Below are 16868 nucleotides of genomic sequence, written 5' to 3'. Positions count from 1 at the left end.
GGTTTGCTATGCATCCAGAAACTATACGTGCTGAGGCCAGAATGCATCGAATTTCATCTATCTCTAAGTTTTTATATGCTAATCATTCCTGTGACCATGGAAGGAAAACTATTTCCCTTGAGCATGAAGGGAGTTTACAGGATGGGCTGGATCTGTAAGCAAGGACTTGCAAGGCATCTCGTACATCTGTGCCCGTATCCGTAACACCACGCAAAGTCAGCAGTACCTAGGTACTGGCATCAGAAAAACCAGGTTGGGGTATAGATGTAAGCTAACTGGGGTGAGTAAGGGAAAAGTAATTCAGGGTCAGTTGTTTATTTGGAAGGAGGCTGGGATGGAGCGTGGTGAAAAGAGGACCGGTAAACTAGAAAAAAAAAAGGTAATAAAGTCTGTATGTGCTAATATTGAACCTCTCTAGGGTACCAGCCAAGCAGCTCTGTGCTTGATCACCTTAGTTTAGATCAAGTCAAGCCCCCAGATCCGCAATGTTGACCATACCACAGAGATCAAACCTGTTTCCACAGTCTGGAAGACCTGTTCAGGCTCAGCTGTTTGTAACACTTTGGCTGCTCATATCAGTTAATTGATGCCAATATGTTAATCAAAGATCTGTGTATTGCATGGTTCATTTGCTGCTGGAATTGAGAGTGGCAGATTACCTGCAGTAGTGGCAAGTTTCTGCTGGCCTCTGGCTTGCTGTCTGCACAGCTGTAACAAAGTACTGCTTCTCTTTTCTGGGAGATCACCACCCAGCAACTCGCTGTCATTTCCTGGCACAGAAGCCCCTCTCTTTGGCAGACAGGTTTTGTGCATTTTATAGACTGGAAACCAAAGCTGAGAGATTTGCCGAGGTCACACAGTCTGTATCCCAGCCAAGAACTGCATCAGGGTCACAGGACCCAGAACCCTGTCCTTTTCAGGGGTTCAGAATACATGAATCACTTTTGGAAACCAAACTCTTCCAGAAACCCTATGAAAGTATAGACTGCCTTACTCATTTCTCTCATGTTTGCACACACAAAACATGCTGAGCTGTGCCACTGCATAAAGTCAAGGGTTGAACTTTGCATTCACTTGCAATTGGGCAAATGTTCATCTGAAGACTATTGTCTCAGTAAGAAAATGCATCCTTATGTACCAGAAAGTTTAAGGCCGGCGCCAAAGTAATTCCATCGTGTCATTTAGCTAGAGGGAGGGAAGGAGAAGATGGTAGTGATGTATTTGGCTGTGTTACTTTTTCTATAATACAGTGTTTCTGACTTAATAGCTTAGCAGGATATTCATTCCTGGTGTGCTGTCACTGGACTTTAAAGAACACAGAGTAGCAACTTGGCTTCTGGAGTGCCTCACAGCAGAAAGGACCTGCAATGAGGTGGCCGTGAGGAAGTGCTCTGCTCTCCCATCATGGCAGCAAGACACACTATAAATGTGTGAGGGTTCCCAGCACAGTCCCTTCAGTGCAGCTGTACAGGAGATGCCAAAAGGAATCTTGGCATTTGTTTGACTTGGAGTTCTTTGGAATTTGCAACACAGGTGATGTGGTCAATCAGAGCATTGTCTCTAGCACTGTATGCCTCATACTGGTTAATACTGTTCATGTTCATACACTGTTGGGTTTTGTATCATTCTGTTACTGACACTGCTCATGGTTTTCTGCACTTGTGTTTCCACCAGCCCTTCAGCTCTGGGATCTGTCTGTACCTGGGGAGGAGGCCCCTGCTGGCAGCTGGAGGGCAGCTTGGGAGGCTGCAAAAATGACTGCAAAAAATAAATGCACTACAGTACCTATTGCTTTGCATCAGAAGTACTGGTGGTATTTTCCTACCATATGAATGAAGCTCAATAACAAGAGGCTTTGCTGAAGTTTTGGGGCCGGCAGGGGGGAAATCTTTTATTTTTATTTTTGAGATGAACATTTAAATATGTTCTCTACCTTTCTCCTACTTCTCCAGTCCAGACAGCTAAAGGGAAGGTTCCACAAACTGGCAAGAGGAACAAATGCAAGAAATCCCTAGCCACAGACATCATCGTGCACTGGAAGGCCCACCTGCTTGTAGATTCAGGCTCCAAGAAGACTCATGTACCCTCACAGACCAAAGCTGGGCTCTGCTGTGTGACAACCTACACTAACATTAAGATCCATGATCTTCAAATATGGCAGGTTACAGAATAACATGACCATTATCAAGGGAAAGGTAACATTTAGTCATCAAGTTTGCCTTCACTTCCTTGGCTTTCCACCTCAGCTGTTTGTCCACTGTTTAAGTGGACCTTTAAAAACACACAGGCACAACTTAGACTCTGTGTAATTGGTCCTAATACCTGTTTTGTCAGATCTTCAGCAGTGTGTTCTATGCATCTTCCAACAGTACTTGCTGACAAAATGATGTATTTTACTTTATTACATTATTGTCTTCTGTGTATCATGTAAACCATTTTTGCTGCAGCAGGAAGAACAAGTGTTTCCCCAAAGGTATGTGATTTTGTCCTTTGCTATCAAGCAAGAACCCTCAAAGGAGGCTTTTAAACACGACACATTGGTGTAATATGTGGTATGAAACCCTGTGACACACAAGTCAAGTGAAATCACCACTGAATATTAAATACCAGTAAAAGGTTTTGTTCTCACCCCAGTGGCCGTGTTTTCCGCTCCCCAATTACTTCATCTTTTCCAGATCCCTACAACAACACACTTGCCTTTGCTCTCTTCACATCTTACTCTAAGAAATATTGGGTCAGTTATTTGGTTATGGGGCTGCCAAAGCAAAGATTTAGCTGTTCTGAAATCACTCTTATTCAGCAAAAGCAATGGCAGAAGTATTTCTTGCCTTGTTTCCTCAGAGAGAAATCAACCCCTATTACTACCTCACATAAATATTACAGTAGGCTCCTTGAACTGTGTACAAATAAGGCTTGCTGCTTGGATTACCATGATTGGAATTAGATGAGGTTAAACAAAAACTCCACTGAGGTGAAGGCACCACAGGCCAACGCCCAGTTACCCCTTGCTGCACAGTGCCAGCTGGCCTGCCCACACACCCACTTTCCAAAACATTTTAGAAAGTGAACAGCAAGAAAAGAAACCGTATAGCATCTACAAAGCCCGAGTCAGAGGCAGTAGAAACACCCCCTCACCCTTCCCTAACCCAGCTAGACACCAATAACGTGAGCTCTTCCCATACATCAGCTGCACTATGGTAACATTGGATCAGCTCCCAAAAATCAAGAAGGTCCTGACATCATCAAGACACTGTCACAAACTCTCCTAGGAAACCGAAGGATGGCAGGTCCCGTTCCAGGACCTAGATTGAGAAGTCATCCATGCTTCCATCTAGAAATGCCAATTATTTGCATCCCAACATCCCATCCTTCCAGCAGATGTCCCCTAAGTGCCCCCTAAGGACTGGGTCTGTGATCTGGGGACTTGCTCGAGTCATTTAAAGAAGATTCCACTCACTCATCCTGATCAAGCAGTCAGGAACCTCGGTTCTGCCATGACCACAGGGCATTTTCCAGGCAACCCCATGGAGAAGAAACTAGGAACAGACAAGGCCAAACACTCTACTTGCTGATGATCAAGTTACCTGTGGGCTTTAATTCTTGTTTCAGTATGCCACCAAAGCCAGCCTATTTCAGGACATAATTGTTAATAACAGTGAGATGAATATAGAGCAGATGAAAGGTAAGTACATGCAGATGGATAAAATGTAAATACATTTACAAAAAATGGATAAAATATGTGGTTAAAAATGTAAACAGAATTATTCAATAACCAAAAAAAAGCCCCAAACCTACAAAAAGACCCAGAACCAAACCAACCCACAACTCCACACACACCTTGCAAGAGAACATTGGCAAGCAAAGCACAGCAAAACAGGGAACACCAGGAAAAATGCAGCTCAAATCACCGGGTGGGTTGACAGATCTTCCACTCCAACTGCTGGTCTTCAAGTCATTTCCTTCTATAGCCACTCAGCACTGCAGCATAAAGAGAAAAGGGGGAAAGACATGAAGAACAAGTCTGACACACCGTAGTGGTTCCTCAGAGCAGTGGACAAGCAATTTCAGAAAAGTTGCCTCCTACAGCCTCATGTCCTCAGCGCTGAGCACTTACTTACGTTCACAGCTGGATACTTAATCATTAACAATGTGGATACTTAATCACTCCATCCAGGCACTGTACTCTCAAATCCTTAGCATTGAAAAGTCTCCGAATAAAGCCACTGCATTCAAATAAAATATATTCTCCAGAGGAGTAGGTAGAAGGGCTGGATTGCTGGAGTCGGATATTGTGATTTTCCATAACAGCCTCGTTTACTGTGCAGTTCCCTGGAGGGAAAAAAAAAAAGAAAAGTAGTTTTGTTGTTGGCCTGAAAGCCTCACGCTCTGAGACTGTTGGTACCAGCTGAGCACCCCAGCAGCCTTCCCAGGTGTGCCAGTCAGTGGCTTCTGCCCCTCAGTGCCTGCAGCCTACAGCATGCTCCTGCAGCCTTGTACCCTGCTACTGTCTCCCCAGGTGCTTTCTCTGCAAGCTAAAAGCTTTCCCTTGACTTCAATGCTCAATAAACCCAATACCAGAGCAGTTAAGCTGTGGCAGAAGTGGAGATGACTTACTGCCTGGATTGCACCGTGGGTATTCTATTGTCCCCTCCACACACTGTGCTCTGAAGGGGGGAGAAGCCGGGTCCACCCGATACCCCTCTTTACACCGAAATTCGATGAAGTCACCCGATGTGGAATACAGCTTGTTTCTGTTGACCCATTTCAGCTCAATATTGTTGCTGTGCATGTCTTCTTCAGCTGCTGTACAAGCCACTTAAAAAAAGGCAACAGAAATATGTCATCACTTCATACAGATACACCACAAGTAGCTTGCTTGCTTTGTTTTCCCTTAGAGCCTGCAGAAGCTCTTTGCATCACAAAATGCTTCTGCTCTTTGCTTGGTCCCTCTGTTACTTGTGACAGGAAAGACACAAGTGTCACATCCAAGCTAAAAGGAATAAAAGACCGTAGCTGAGACACCACACAGCACTTTGGAAAAGCCTTTTCACTCTGACAGTCACACAGGGCATGGGGTGGGGGAAGTCACCAGGCACCAATGAGCCTCCCCATGTCTTTTTTTTAGATCGCTCCTTCACCTCTGCCCAGCACCTCTCTCAATTTATTTCCTCATGGCCATGTCATGGACCCCCCAGATTTCCCTTGCACTGCCACACATTCAGACCCATTGTTCCCACAGCAGCATCCCCAACTCCGGAGCCCTGCACAGTGATGGAGATCCCCTTAAAGAGGGGAGGCTTCAGCCAAATTTTCCCCAACCCACTGTTGGGTGGCAAGAGACAGCAGGCAGCAGAGAGAACTAGACAAAATAAGAAGCTCTTGGAGAAGAGCAGGACTATTGTTATGGTGGAAGGGCGTTATGCCTCTGCGCAAGTGCTGCTGGGAACAAAGAACGAGCCCAGGGGTGAGCATGCAGCCTTCAGGCCACACAACACGCACTTCAACCTACCTAAGCAAACCGGGGGGCTTGTCCACTGCCCATCAAGGCACCTGATATAGGGAGATCCTTCCAGGACATAGAGACTTGGGCATTTGTATTCCAGCATTTTGCCTTGTGGATATTCTTGTGCAGGGAAGGAAAGAAGGTCTCCATTTTCAATAACTGGAGGAGGGCCACATTTCCCACCTTTCCCTGGAAAAAGGTAGTATGTTGGCACACAGGAAGGCAGAGAGAAAAACGCATCTGAGGCAGCTTCACTGCCTCACTGACAGGCAACTGTACGAGGAGAGAGAGAACTTACCTTTGCACTTTGGCAGCGCTGTCCAGGTCCCATTCTGACACGCCACACTTTGCGGCCCCGTCATCTCAAAACCTGGCCAGCACTGATACTGAGCTCTCTCCCCAGGCAGATACCTTGACTTTTTAACACCTTGAACTTTACCACCAGCAATTTCTGGAGGAGGCCCACATGTCACATCTGAAAAGAGACACTGCTGCAGTCATGTTTGCAGTACACAAAGAAAATGGAAGTTAAAAAAAGGTGAAGTCTTTGGGTAAACCAAGAGTCCCCTCTGTGCTATCAGCCAAGACGCAAGCACAGGTTCCTACCTCTGCACACTGGTGGTTCTGACCATTTTCCATTTGTACAAGTGACATAATTTTGATCCTTCATTTGAAAGTTTCTTTCACATTCATACTGCACTCTGTCACCAGGCAAATACCTATCCTGCTGAGTGCTTGTAATATGAGCATTGGGAAGTTCAGGCGCAGCTCCACAGCTAACATCTGAGGAGAGAGGTGTGTTTAGGAATAGTAGTGCAGCAAAACAACGAGCACAGAACATTGCATTTTGGAGCACCATTGCTCCTGATAAGCAAAAATGGTTTGTGTAATGCATATCATTTCCACAGGCAGAAAAAAAATGAATACATTGTGGCCTTTATTCTGCAATGCTTCACCAATCAATATTATTTTTGCCTAGAGTGACTAAAAGAGGAGTCATGGAGATCAGCTGAAGGCACAGATTGGTGTTGTGCACCGTCGTGTGCCAAATGGCTGGACAGTGAAGCGATTTCTTTACTAGCTCAAGATAACTTTCAGCTGATGATATTCTTAGTGATGTGGAAAATACACATTGAGTAGGGAAAACCCTACCCATTCTCTCCTAATTTGCAGCCAGAAACCATCCCCCCATAACCCAAGGGAGCAAAGTTTCAGCTACTAGCTTCAGCCCACAGGGAAATGATCATCTGCACTGCCTCTTGTTCCTCAGGAGACAGAGAAATAGGTGGTGTAGCAGGCTGTGCAAAGCAAGACTCACCTGTACGCCTGAGTTGATGTTATTTTAGTTAAGAATGTGAAAGACTAAGAAGGATCATAAGACTCTTTAGCAGTAGAATCTATACCTTCACAGACGGGCGGCACTGTCCAGTTTCCTTCTCTGCAAATAATTTCGGGGGGACCGGTGATCAGGAACCCTGCATCACACTGGTAGCGAATTGTTTCACCAGGCTCGTAAGTGCCCTTGTTTCTGCCTTCAATTTGAGCATTGGCAACTTTTGGAATATGCCCACATGGCAATTCTGAAAAGATACAGAAAGCTGATGCTTGTGCTAATGTGAGACACACAGAATGAGTGTACTGGTTCCACAGAAGAGATGCTTTAGAGAGTTTTTTCTAACATCAGCATAGTTACCCACTGACAGTGGCTTTTACATAAAACATAGCATATGGAAGATTCAATAAGTCATTCCCCTAAATAGACATGGCCTTCAATCACCAAAATATTTAGATCCTGTTTCTATCCATGCCAGAGAATTTTAATAATGGCTTCTTGTCCTGGTTTTGGCTAGGATGGAGTTAATTTCTTTTCTAGCAGCCGGTGGAATGCTGTGTCTGGGAGTCAGGATGGGAGCAGCGCTGAGAGCACCCTGATGTTTCTAGTTGTAGCCAAGCAGTCAAGGACTTTTCCAGTTGTTCATATTTCCCTGTTAACAAGAAGGGAGGGGACGCAGCCGGGACAGGTGACCCGAACTGGCCAAAGGGGGTATTCCATGCCAGTTACATCCTGCTCAGTATAAAGGGGGCTGGTGGGGGAGAAGCAGGTGGCTCCAGGATGCGCGGTTTTTGGGGACCGTCCAGTTTTTCGAGACAGCTCTGGGCTGCCTGGCCCAAGTTGTGTGGTTCAGAGAGAAACTGCATCCTGTATCACCAGTTTCATACATTTTTGCTCTAAAGTCCTGTTATCACTGCTATATCTATCTTTCTGCTATTCTAGTAAACTAGATGATAAGATGAGAAGATCCAAAATATGGACTTACTGGCTCTTACTAGTCAACCTCCAGTTTAAAATTCTTTCAATTTCATTGCTAAATGCACTTGTGTTTTTTCATATTACCCACGCATGCAGGAGCTGAAGTCCAGGTTCCCATAGAACAAGTTATCTCTGGTGGTTCATTGAACTTGTATCCAGAACGAGAAACGTAAGTAAGTTTAGCACCAGGCAGATAAATTGCTTTCCCTTCTTTTTCAATTTTTAAGTTTTCATTTTCCAGCTGGGGAACTTCAGCACATTCTATGTGTTGTGGTGGCAAACATGTTCTTTCTATAAAATACAGCAAACATAGATAAAAAACAATACAAGACAATTAATATTCCAATGACGTGTGCTGTCTAAAACTGGAAAAACCTCCATAGAATAATCTATAAACAGAAATTAAATTCCTTGAAAGGAAGAAAATGTATCTAAGATAGACAAACCATATTTTGTCTGTCCTTTCTATCTTACATGGGGTTTCTTTCTTTTCCCTTGATCCAATTTCAAGCCATTTTCCAGGTCATACCAAGGAACAAGTTCCAGCTTTGTATTAATATCAGGGAAACATTCATAGGCAGAGAAATAGAAAAGACATTATCTTGTCTAGGGATACTGAAAATGAGTTAATAAAGTTGCACTAATGTCCTGAGGAGTTTTGTCATGACACAATGAAAAAGAGAACAAATATGATAATAGACTTCCTAAGACATACAATGGATGAAATCTCTGTGAAGCCCTGAGTCAGGGCTGTCCCCAAACTTTCTTCTCCTGTACTACTCTAAAATGGGTGGACTTAAATTATGTTTTACGTGCGTTTTTAGTTAATGAGTAAATTAGTGGACACGTCAAGTTGAAAGTATATATTTGCACTGAATTCTACAATTACTGTGGAAGTTCCTGTTCAGTAACTGGGATTGGGCACTTTATTTCCAGAAAAAGCTATTTCATGAACAGCTTAAGCATTTTTGGCGTTATTCTTCTCTGTGTCTGCCACTTATAACAGAAATGGAGACCCACATCCAATACAAAAGAAGAGAAACTATGTGGCATCAGAATTTTGCAGCCTAAAATTACAGACATGGTTGACATCTTGTGCACATCTGGCACCTTATTTGTCCCATGCTCATCTATATATTTCTGAAAACACTTTGCCAACTTAAGAAGGACATGGACCTGTTGGAACGGGTCCAGAGGAGGGCCACCAAGATGATTAGAGGGCTGGAGCATGTGTCCTACAAAAACAGGCAGAGAGCATTGGGCTGGTTCAGCCTGGAGAAGAGCTCCAGGCTCTGTGGGGATCTTATAGCGGCCTTCCAGTGCTGGAAGGGGCCTACAAGAAAGCTGGAGAGCGACTTTTTAGAAGGGCATGGAGTAATAGAATCATAGAATCATAGAATTGTAGGGGTTGGAAGGGACCTCAAGAGATCATCGGGTCCAACCCCCCTGCCAAATCAGCTCCCTAGGACATATCACTCAGATAGGCGTCCAGGCAAGTCTGGAATATCTCCAGAGAAGGAGACTCCACCACCTCCCTGGGCAGCCTGTCCCAGGGCTCTGTCACCCTCACTGGGTAAAAGTTCTTCCGCATGTTGGTGCAGAACGTCCTGTGCTCCAACTTGCAACCATTGTCCTGTCCTCACAGAGCACTGAAAAGGGGCTGGCTGATTCCCCCTGCATCCCCTGCTTCAGATAATTATAGACTTTAATTAGGTCCCCCCTTCGTCTTCTCTTCTCAAGGCTGAACAGTCCCAACTTACTCAGCCTTTCCTCATAGGGGAGATGCTCCAGGCCCTTAACCATCTTCGTAGCCCTTCTCTGGACTCTCTCCAGGAGATCCCTGTCCTTTTTATACCAAGGAGCCCAGAACTGGACACAATACTCCAGGAGGGGCCTGACCAGGGCAGAGTAGAGGGGGAGGATCACCTCCTTTGACCTGCTGGCTACACTCCTCCAGATGCACCCCAGGATCCCAAAGGATTGGATGAGGGGGAATGGTTTTAAATTGGAAGGGGTAGATTTAGATTGGATATTAGGATGAAATTCTTTGCTACAAGGGTGATGAGCCTCTGGCACAGCTTACCCAGGGAAGTGGTGACTGCCCCATGATCCCTGGCACTGTTCAAGGCTGGGTTGGATGGAGCCTTGAGCAGCCTGGTCTAGTGAGAAGTGTCTCTGCCCATGGCAGGGGGGTGGAACTTGACAATCTTTAGGGTCCCTTCCAGCCCAAGCTATTCTGTGATGTTATGATTAATGAACTGTTTTCAATAGATCACAGTATTGGTAATATTTGAACTACAGATTCCTCAGCATTTCTTAGAAGAGAGGACCTGAGTTTTACATGTATATATACACACACACACAGAGATATTACGTGAAGAAGCCACAAAAAGAACAGGAGAAAAATCAAGAAAGAATAAAAATGAAAAATCCTCACAAGCCAAAGTTTGCTACTACTACAACAATATAATACCGATTTTTTTCCCACCGGGATGCTGTGTCAGTCCGACCTGAGACTCTGTTCGGCACTATGCTCAACAAGTAAACGGATACACAGCTCGGAAGGGGCTACCTGGAAATTTTACATGCCATCTTAGAGAAGTCTGTGTAAATAAAAAGATTTACTGTCCAGCAGTTGGTTAACTGAACTTTCTTTAGTATCTTAAGTCCATTGCTTTTCTACAGTTACCAGTTATAATGACATATAATCTATACAATGTTATATGAATAACATATTAACCATATATTATATTAACATTAAAATCTCGCCATAAATATCACCCTCCTGCTAATGATGACTGCAAATGCATAGAACAGATATTAGTAATAAAATAGAAAAATAATAACCTGCTACTGACCCATGCAGTAAGGTGGTGATTGCCACTTCCCATCTATACATGTTATTTCCTCAGCACCGATGAGCTGGAAACCCTCCAGACACGAAATAGCTATTTTACTCCCATTCTTCTGATTTTTTCCAACTGTTATCTGTTGAGCATGAGGCACCTGAGGTGGAGGTGGGCATGTGTTCTCAGCTAGGGACACATACTCATGTTAGAACAGCACGTAAGTTAAAATGTAAGAGTTTGTCACAGATTAAAACATTAACAACCAAGAAAAGACTGGCAATGTTTCTTCAGTAATTATCTCAAACTTTAATTAATACCATGATCGTTTTGTTCTGCTGCAGAACAGCTGCCTCCAGATGCCCATATGCTTTCTACCTCATCAAAAACCCAGTCACAGTTGCCTACACCAATCTCAGCTGGAGCTTCTTGTAGTCCCTTCTTTCCCTCACATGCAGCTGCACCTTCCTGTGTGCTCTCCCCGTTCATCTCTCTATGCTGAACTACTTCAGGAAAACTAATGCAACTTCCAGGGTTCTTGTTTTGTCAGCCTTAGCCAGTAACAGAGCTAAATGAGAATCACAAAAGGAAGCAATGAAATAAACTTCAGTTTTCCCACTCAAGAAACGACTTTGGCTCCTGCCAAAGAAAGGAAAAAATGAGGGAAGGAGACAGATGTAGGAAGGAGACCTTCAGAGCCTGGTTTATTACTCCTAGTGGTTTCAGAAGGAAGGTAGGGACACTTCCTTTTGAAAGGGAATGCTCCCTGGAGTTTTTGTCACTCTGTGTACATCTCCAACTTCCACACATCATTTCCCAGGAACCTGGCATAATTGCAGCAGGCAACGAGGCAATGATTACTTTACAATGATGCTTTCTACAGGCAATATCCTGCTCTGCTATACATAAAGACAGTCCTGCAGGCATCTACAGACCTTTGGTGTGTATTAGATAAGGGCAGTCTCCTCTAGGTCTGTAGTTTGGAGCTGTCCAACTGAGTTTTTTGATTGTTTCACTAGGAAACAGTAGGAAGAAAAATAGAAGGAAAACAAAGAAAGATCAGGAATATAAAAGCTTCAAAGTTTACAGGTAATAGAGGAACTTTGGCTGGAGCTTGAGGGATGTGCTCATCTCGTTTGCAGTAGGGTAGAGACCTTTTGAGGAGCTAAGTTTAAATTTATCATTGAATCTTTCCTCACATCAGAAGTGACAGTGACAATGGCTGGTTCCAATTGTCAGAGTAGAGATTATTAGGTCTGCCTCTACTAAAATAGTGTGTCTCTAAACTTAGTTAACTATTCAAGTGATTCCTATAATTATTCATGACCATCCTTTGACATATATAACTAATATAATTTAGCATACATAATTAAGTAACCCTATAGATAAGCACATAAGCATTTCTATTTCAGACTAGTGACACAGTGATGCTAAGAAGCTTTAATGAAGAGCATTTACCATTCCTACATAAAAAAGAAGAAATCATATGCAAATCTAAAAACATACTTGTACATTCAATCTCTGGAGTCCAACTTCCAGACACACAAGTTGCCCGTTTAATTTTTCTGTCAGATGGGCTACATCTATAATGAACTTCTTGGAATGCAGTCTTCTTGTTTCCTCTGTAAGGACGATCACTTCTCACAATGTCAACATCCCTTGGAAGTGCACACCGAAGAGATGGATCTGAAAAAAAAGTCAACAAACAAAAGCTAAAAATATAGCTTGAGTTCAGATAATACACAGACATGCATTCACCAACGAAGTGTCCATCAGTTTCCTAATGTCTGACCACGTGAAAATGGTTTTATTTTTTATATCCTGAAGATTCCTAGATGAAAGAAACACAATGGGTTTTTTTGCTGTTGCTGTCTACAGCAGAGACTGTTGCCAGTCACAAAGCAGTCCTTTTGCTGAGTGTAGGAAATAGCAACTTAAAAACTAGGGGGTTTGTCTTCTTCCTTCCCTAAAACTACAGAAAGGCAGTAAAATGAGCAAGAACAGAAAACTTATTTTGCCTGTGGAAACAGGAGCATAATGGAAGTACCAGTCAACACCAAATCTGTATCAGGTATCAATCCCCTGTGGAAGTATATCTAAGTCATAGCCAGGTCTTGTGTCCTTCACTGGTGATGCTGAGAGTCAGGACACAAGCTGCTTGTGAAAAGGAAACAAACTGTGTTTGGTGCCAGATTCAATCCTCAAGATAGCTGTAAATGTACAGTGTACTCAAGACACCGATGAGTGCAAAATCACTTCTAAAGAAAGGGGGAACCAAGACTTGGATATATCATAACCTGTATTCTGCTCAAGGGAAGTGCTGGAGTAATTTATCCCAGACAAGACGCCTTGTCCGGTATCACTTTTTTCCTTACATTACCTACTTCAATGTATTTTTTAAAAAATTTTCTTAATAAAAGGCTTTTGTTTATATTTTTTTAAAAGATGTTACTTTCACTTTTATGTTTATGTGCTGCAAAACTAGATGGAAAGATGAGCAAAAAGAAAGCTACTTATCAGAAATGAAAAGGAATGATCCACATAAAAGTGGTGAGAAAGGCACAAGCCTATCACATTGTGACTATTAGTATTTTTCATTCCCAGTAACATTTAAAAAAAAGCAAAATACTATGCAAAGACAGAAAAGTACAAGTAATTAATACAACAGGCATGCTACTGTATTGCAGGTATGTTCCAAGGCTTCTGAAGGATTTTTACACTGGAAAATGGGTAAAAGCCACCATACGCTGAAGATGTATCTCTATAGTTGGTTCCCTCCATTTATGCAAGTGTCCATTTCCTTCCCCAAACCTACTCAGAGTGCTTATAAATTGTAGGTGCAGAGTCTTTCCAGGATGAAGGATATGTTGACATTTAAAAGAGGAGTAACGAAGAAAAGCTTAGTTGAGATTCCTGAAATCACAGTATCTGATCTGTATGAGGCCCTTGCCATTCTGAACAGAATGACATTACACTTTTAGGTGACTGTACTATGGAAATAGATTACCAGCACAAAGAGGTAAGGGCTTCCATTCCCCATTAAGACATTTTATCGTCTTTTTCTTAGAATCACCAAAGCCTTGTTTACATCCCAAGATTACTTCATCCCCATGTGAAAACTGGGTCTGGCTTTCCTGATGAAGAACAACATTCGGAATAGAGGAAGGTGATCCGCATGGCATTTTGTCCTCTGTTGAAAAGAGCAGAAGTATTCCACAGTACTTTTAGAGTCATATTTACATATGAATAGCTGAAAGAACTTCAATAAAACCCTATATTTGCATTTGGTGAGTGAAATCTACTTCCACTAATTGTAACATCAGCAGCACAGCTGGAGTGGGTATATGGTCACAGAGATTGTACTGAGCTTACAAGGCCTCAGAATGGAGGCTCATGAGGCTTACTTTGTCAGAACCTGTCCTGGCCTGCCTGGAGGTTTGGTTTCACTTACTTTAGCTGTAACAACAATTTTTCTAGTAACCAGGCTATAGATAATTTATTTTTTTTATGTCCTTATGGCACAACTGTAGTTTTGTATACATAGTAGTAACAAGCTTTTAGTCTATGTAGAGTGAGTAATTATTACTAATGTTTCAAGGGAATACAGGGCTGGTATGATAACAGAGTCCTTGAGAAGTGGGGACTGAGGTCAGGTCTGGATAGTTAAGGCATGAGATGGTAAGAGAAAGGGCATAGCCTGGAACCCCAAGGCTATGAATAGCTCACAGAATACCACCTTAGACCTGGAGCTGATCACAACTGGTTTTAAGGGGTAACACAAAGAACAAGTACCTAACATATTTAAAACACACTCAAGATATCTAATGCAGAAATTGTAGACCAGTGGAAAAAGGACAAGGCATAAAAGCACGCTAACAGGCCTCAAAATTGACCCAAGCAAGATCCTGTAAGGAAATAGAGGAAATCATCAGCATCAACCTTCCTCCCAGGGAATCACTTGAGATACTGATAATTTCCCTCTAAAAAAAACCAAACTGAAGCCACTGACTTTAGAACACAAAGGAGCAGTGAAAGGTGAGCATAACACCAGAAAAAGTGTGTAACATTTGTGATAATACATTATTCATTATTTGTATTACTTAGATATTCTGTATATTTTCTATATTTAAAATTATTCTTTATAAATTATGGTAAGGTTTTTTCATTCTCTTTCTACTATAATTTGATCTGGACTCAAAAACTCTTTGATTAGACTGTTAAGATTTCAATTACACCACTAATAATGTTTTAGCCTTACGTATAGTATGTGTTTAATTTTTATCCATAACACGATTTTGAACATAACACATTATACCTGCAAATATGTAATTTTAATTGTGAAAATATCTGTGAAGTATTAGCCTACATCTCACAAGACATTATAGACATCTCACAAGCAAGAGTTACATTGATTACCAATGCAAGAGGGAGGAGATGACCATTCTCCATCAACACATTCTATTTCCTCTGATCCAACCAATTTAAATTCGACGTTGCATTCGTATTTCATTCTGTCCCCATGCTGATAACGCTCCACAGAGCCACCACTAACATTGCCATTGTCAATCACAGGTGGAGGTCCACAGTCTCTGGCATTCACTGAAATCAAGAGATCAAATTTATGCTCTGAACTCAGTACTTATAGCACATATACATGTTAAGTGCAACACAAAATAGATTGAATTTGTTGTTTAAATCTAAAAAAAAATCATTATACCAGTTTAAACAGGTTGTTGGTTTGTGCCTTTGAATATATTTGTGTTGGGCTGGAGATCACAGGCAGATATGTGTGACCCTGGCTTACTCTACTCTTACTTCCATACCATGCACTGTCAATTTCCTGCTATGATAAAAGAGGAGGTTGACAAAACCAACTGAGTTTTAAGAGGAAAAACATGTTACGTGGATGACAACTTTTAAAGTATTCTTTAAAAATAAAAAAGGTGAAAACTCTGCAAGTAATAATAATGCACATTATAAAAACCACCCAGCAAGTGATGTGCATCGTGTATTAAAGGAACTAACTTCTGATAGAATGAATGGAACCTCTGTCAAGGGGGCTTAATACAGTCCTGCCAACTGTAGGAAATATGCTTGTTTTTAAATGCAAAAACGAGTGAGCAAAAAGAAGGGTGAGATCATGAAAGACCATAAATTGATCAAGGGGGAAGGAAAGGAGATGAGAAATATGAGAACCCTTCATCCTCTAAAGCTGCCTTATCAAAGGGCATAAGACCAGCAAAATAAACTCCTTTTAGATGCCACTAATTTGTGCTCTGTCTTAAAAAGGATGAGAAGAATAGGGACATATATCTTCCCTTCTGCATGAGTTTGTTCATCCTATCAGATGAAGCTCAGGAATTTCCCAGGGAAGAATCTTCACTGAGTTATCTCCAAAACATTTTTTTTCCCTTCAACACCATGTGATCAGAGAAAGGATCATGGGTTACAATATCTGATGGGTATCAGCATGAGGCAGTGGCAAAACTTAGGACTTTTAGAATATAGTAAGAGAGGACATTACTCAAATTAATCACTCCAGGGTGCCATATTGCACATTATTTATGCCTTTTTGAATACTAAACATTTTTTCCAGACGTTAGAGTTGATAACCCGAGTGAAATTTTGTGCAAGTCATCTACCAACTCACTTCCAGTTATTGCAGAACACCAATTGGCGTAATTAAAGGTAAGAGAAAGCTCAGCACTGAAAGTCCAGCTGTTCAGTAACTTCCAAGTAATATAGCCAAGCACTATGAAATGGTCTGAAGAGGACTGGTTCTTGCCCTTTTAGAGATGAAGATGGGATAATTGTTCTTGGGAGCAAGACTGCCCTATAGAAGGTGTATGCAGGTCTTCAGGACCCAGGCATTTTCATATATTTCCTATCACAGTAAAGTTAACAGAAGAATTACCTTTGCACTCTGGTGGTGGTGGAAACCACCCAAAGTAATAGCACTGAGAAGAGACAGGTCCCACTCTCACGTAATTGTTTCTACAGGTAAATTTCACAGTGTTTCCATTCTGGAATTTACCCTCCCTGGGAAAAAAATCTCCACCGGACAATGTTGGCATTTCACATTCTATTGCTGCAAAGACAAAATATTTTAACAAGTAGTGTACACCCTATTAATGATTGGAACAAAACCAAAGACAGTCTTAACGAAAAAAGCTTCACAAAGCGTATGCAGAATTACAGAGTTACAGAG

At 42.1% G+C, this 16868-nt stretch overlaps 1 protein-coding gene across 3 annotated transcripts in view; it reads right to left on the bottom strand.

The window, feature by feature from the left end:
* Positions 1-3569: 3569 nt before the first annotated feature.
* Positions 3570-16868, bottom strand: part of CFH (complement factor H) — a 31026-nt gene continuing 17727 nt past the window's right edge. The window contains exons 12-24 of one of the 3 annotated variants that reach the window (XM_084266241.1): positions 16575-16748; positions 15077-15259; positions 13668-13850; positions 12167-12346; positions 10673-10849; positions 7899-8105; positions 6907-7083; positions 6110-6286; positions 5802-5978; positions 5510-5692; positions 4615-4815; positions 4115-4329; positions 3570-3978 (exon numbers count right to left, since the gene is read on the bottom strand). In XM_084266241.1, coding sequence (XP_084122367.1) covers positions 4142-4329; positions 4615-4815; positions 5510-5692; positions 5802-5978; positions 6110-6286; positions 6907-7083; positions 7899-8105; positions 10673-10849; positions 12167-12346; positions 13668-13850; positions 15077-15259; positions 16575-16748 — 2207 coding nt within the window. In that variant the 3' untranslated portion in view covers positions 3570-3978; positions 4115-4141. Of the gene's footprint in view, positions 3979-4114; positions 4330-4614; positions 4816-5509; positions 5693-5801; positions 5995-6109; positions 6287-6906; positions 7084-7898; positions 8106-10672; positions 10850-12166; positions 12347-13667; positions 13851-15076; positions 15260-16574; positions 16749-16868 lie in introns of those variants that run through there. The other 2 variants (XM_084266242.1, XM_084266243.1) reach the window with 2 other exon arrangements.

Source organism: Gallinula chloropus (genome assembly GCF_964237585.1).
Source record: "Gallinula chloropus genome assembly, chromosome: 6".
Taxonomy (NCBI): Eukaryota; Metazoa; Chordata; class Aves; order Gruiformes; family Rallidae; genus Gallinula; species Gallinula chloropus.
Note: the sequence above shows the minus strand (reverse complement) of the source record. Positions and strands in the feature narration are given on the sequence as shown.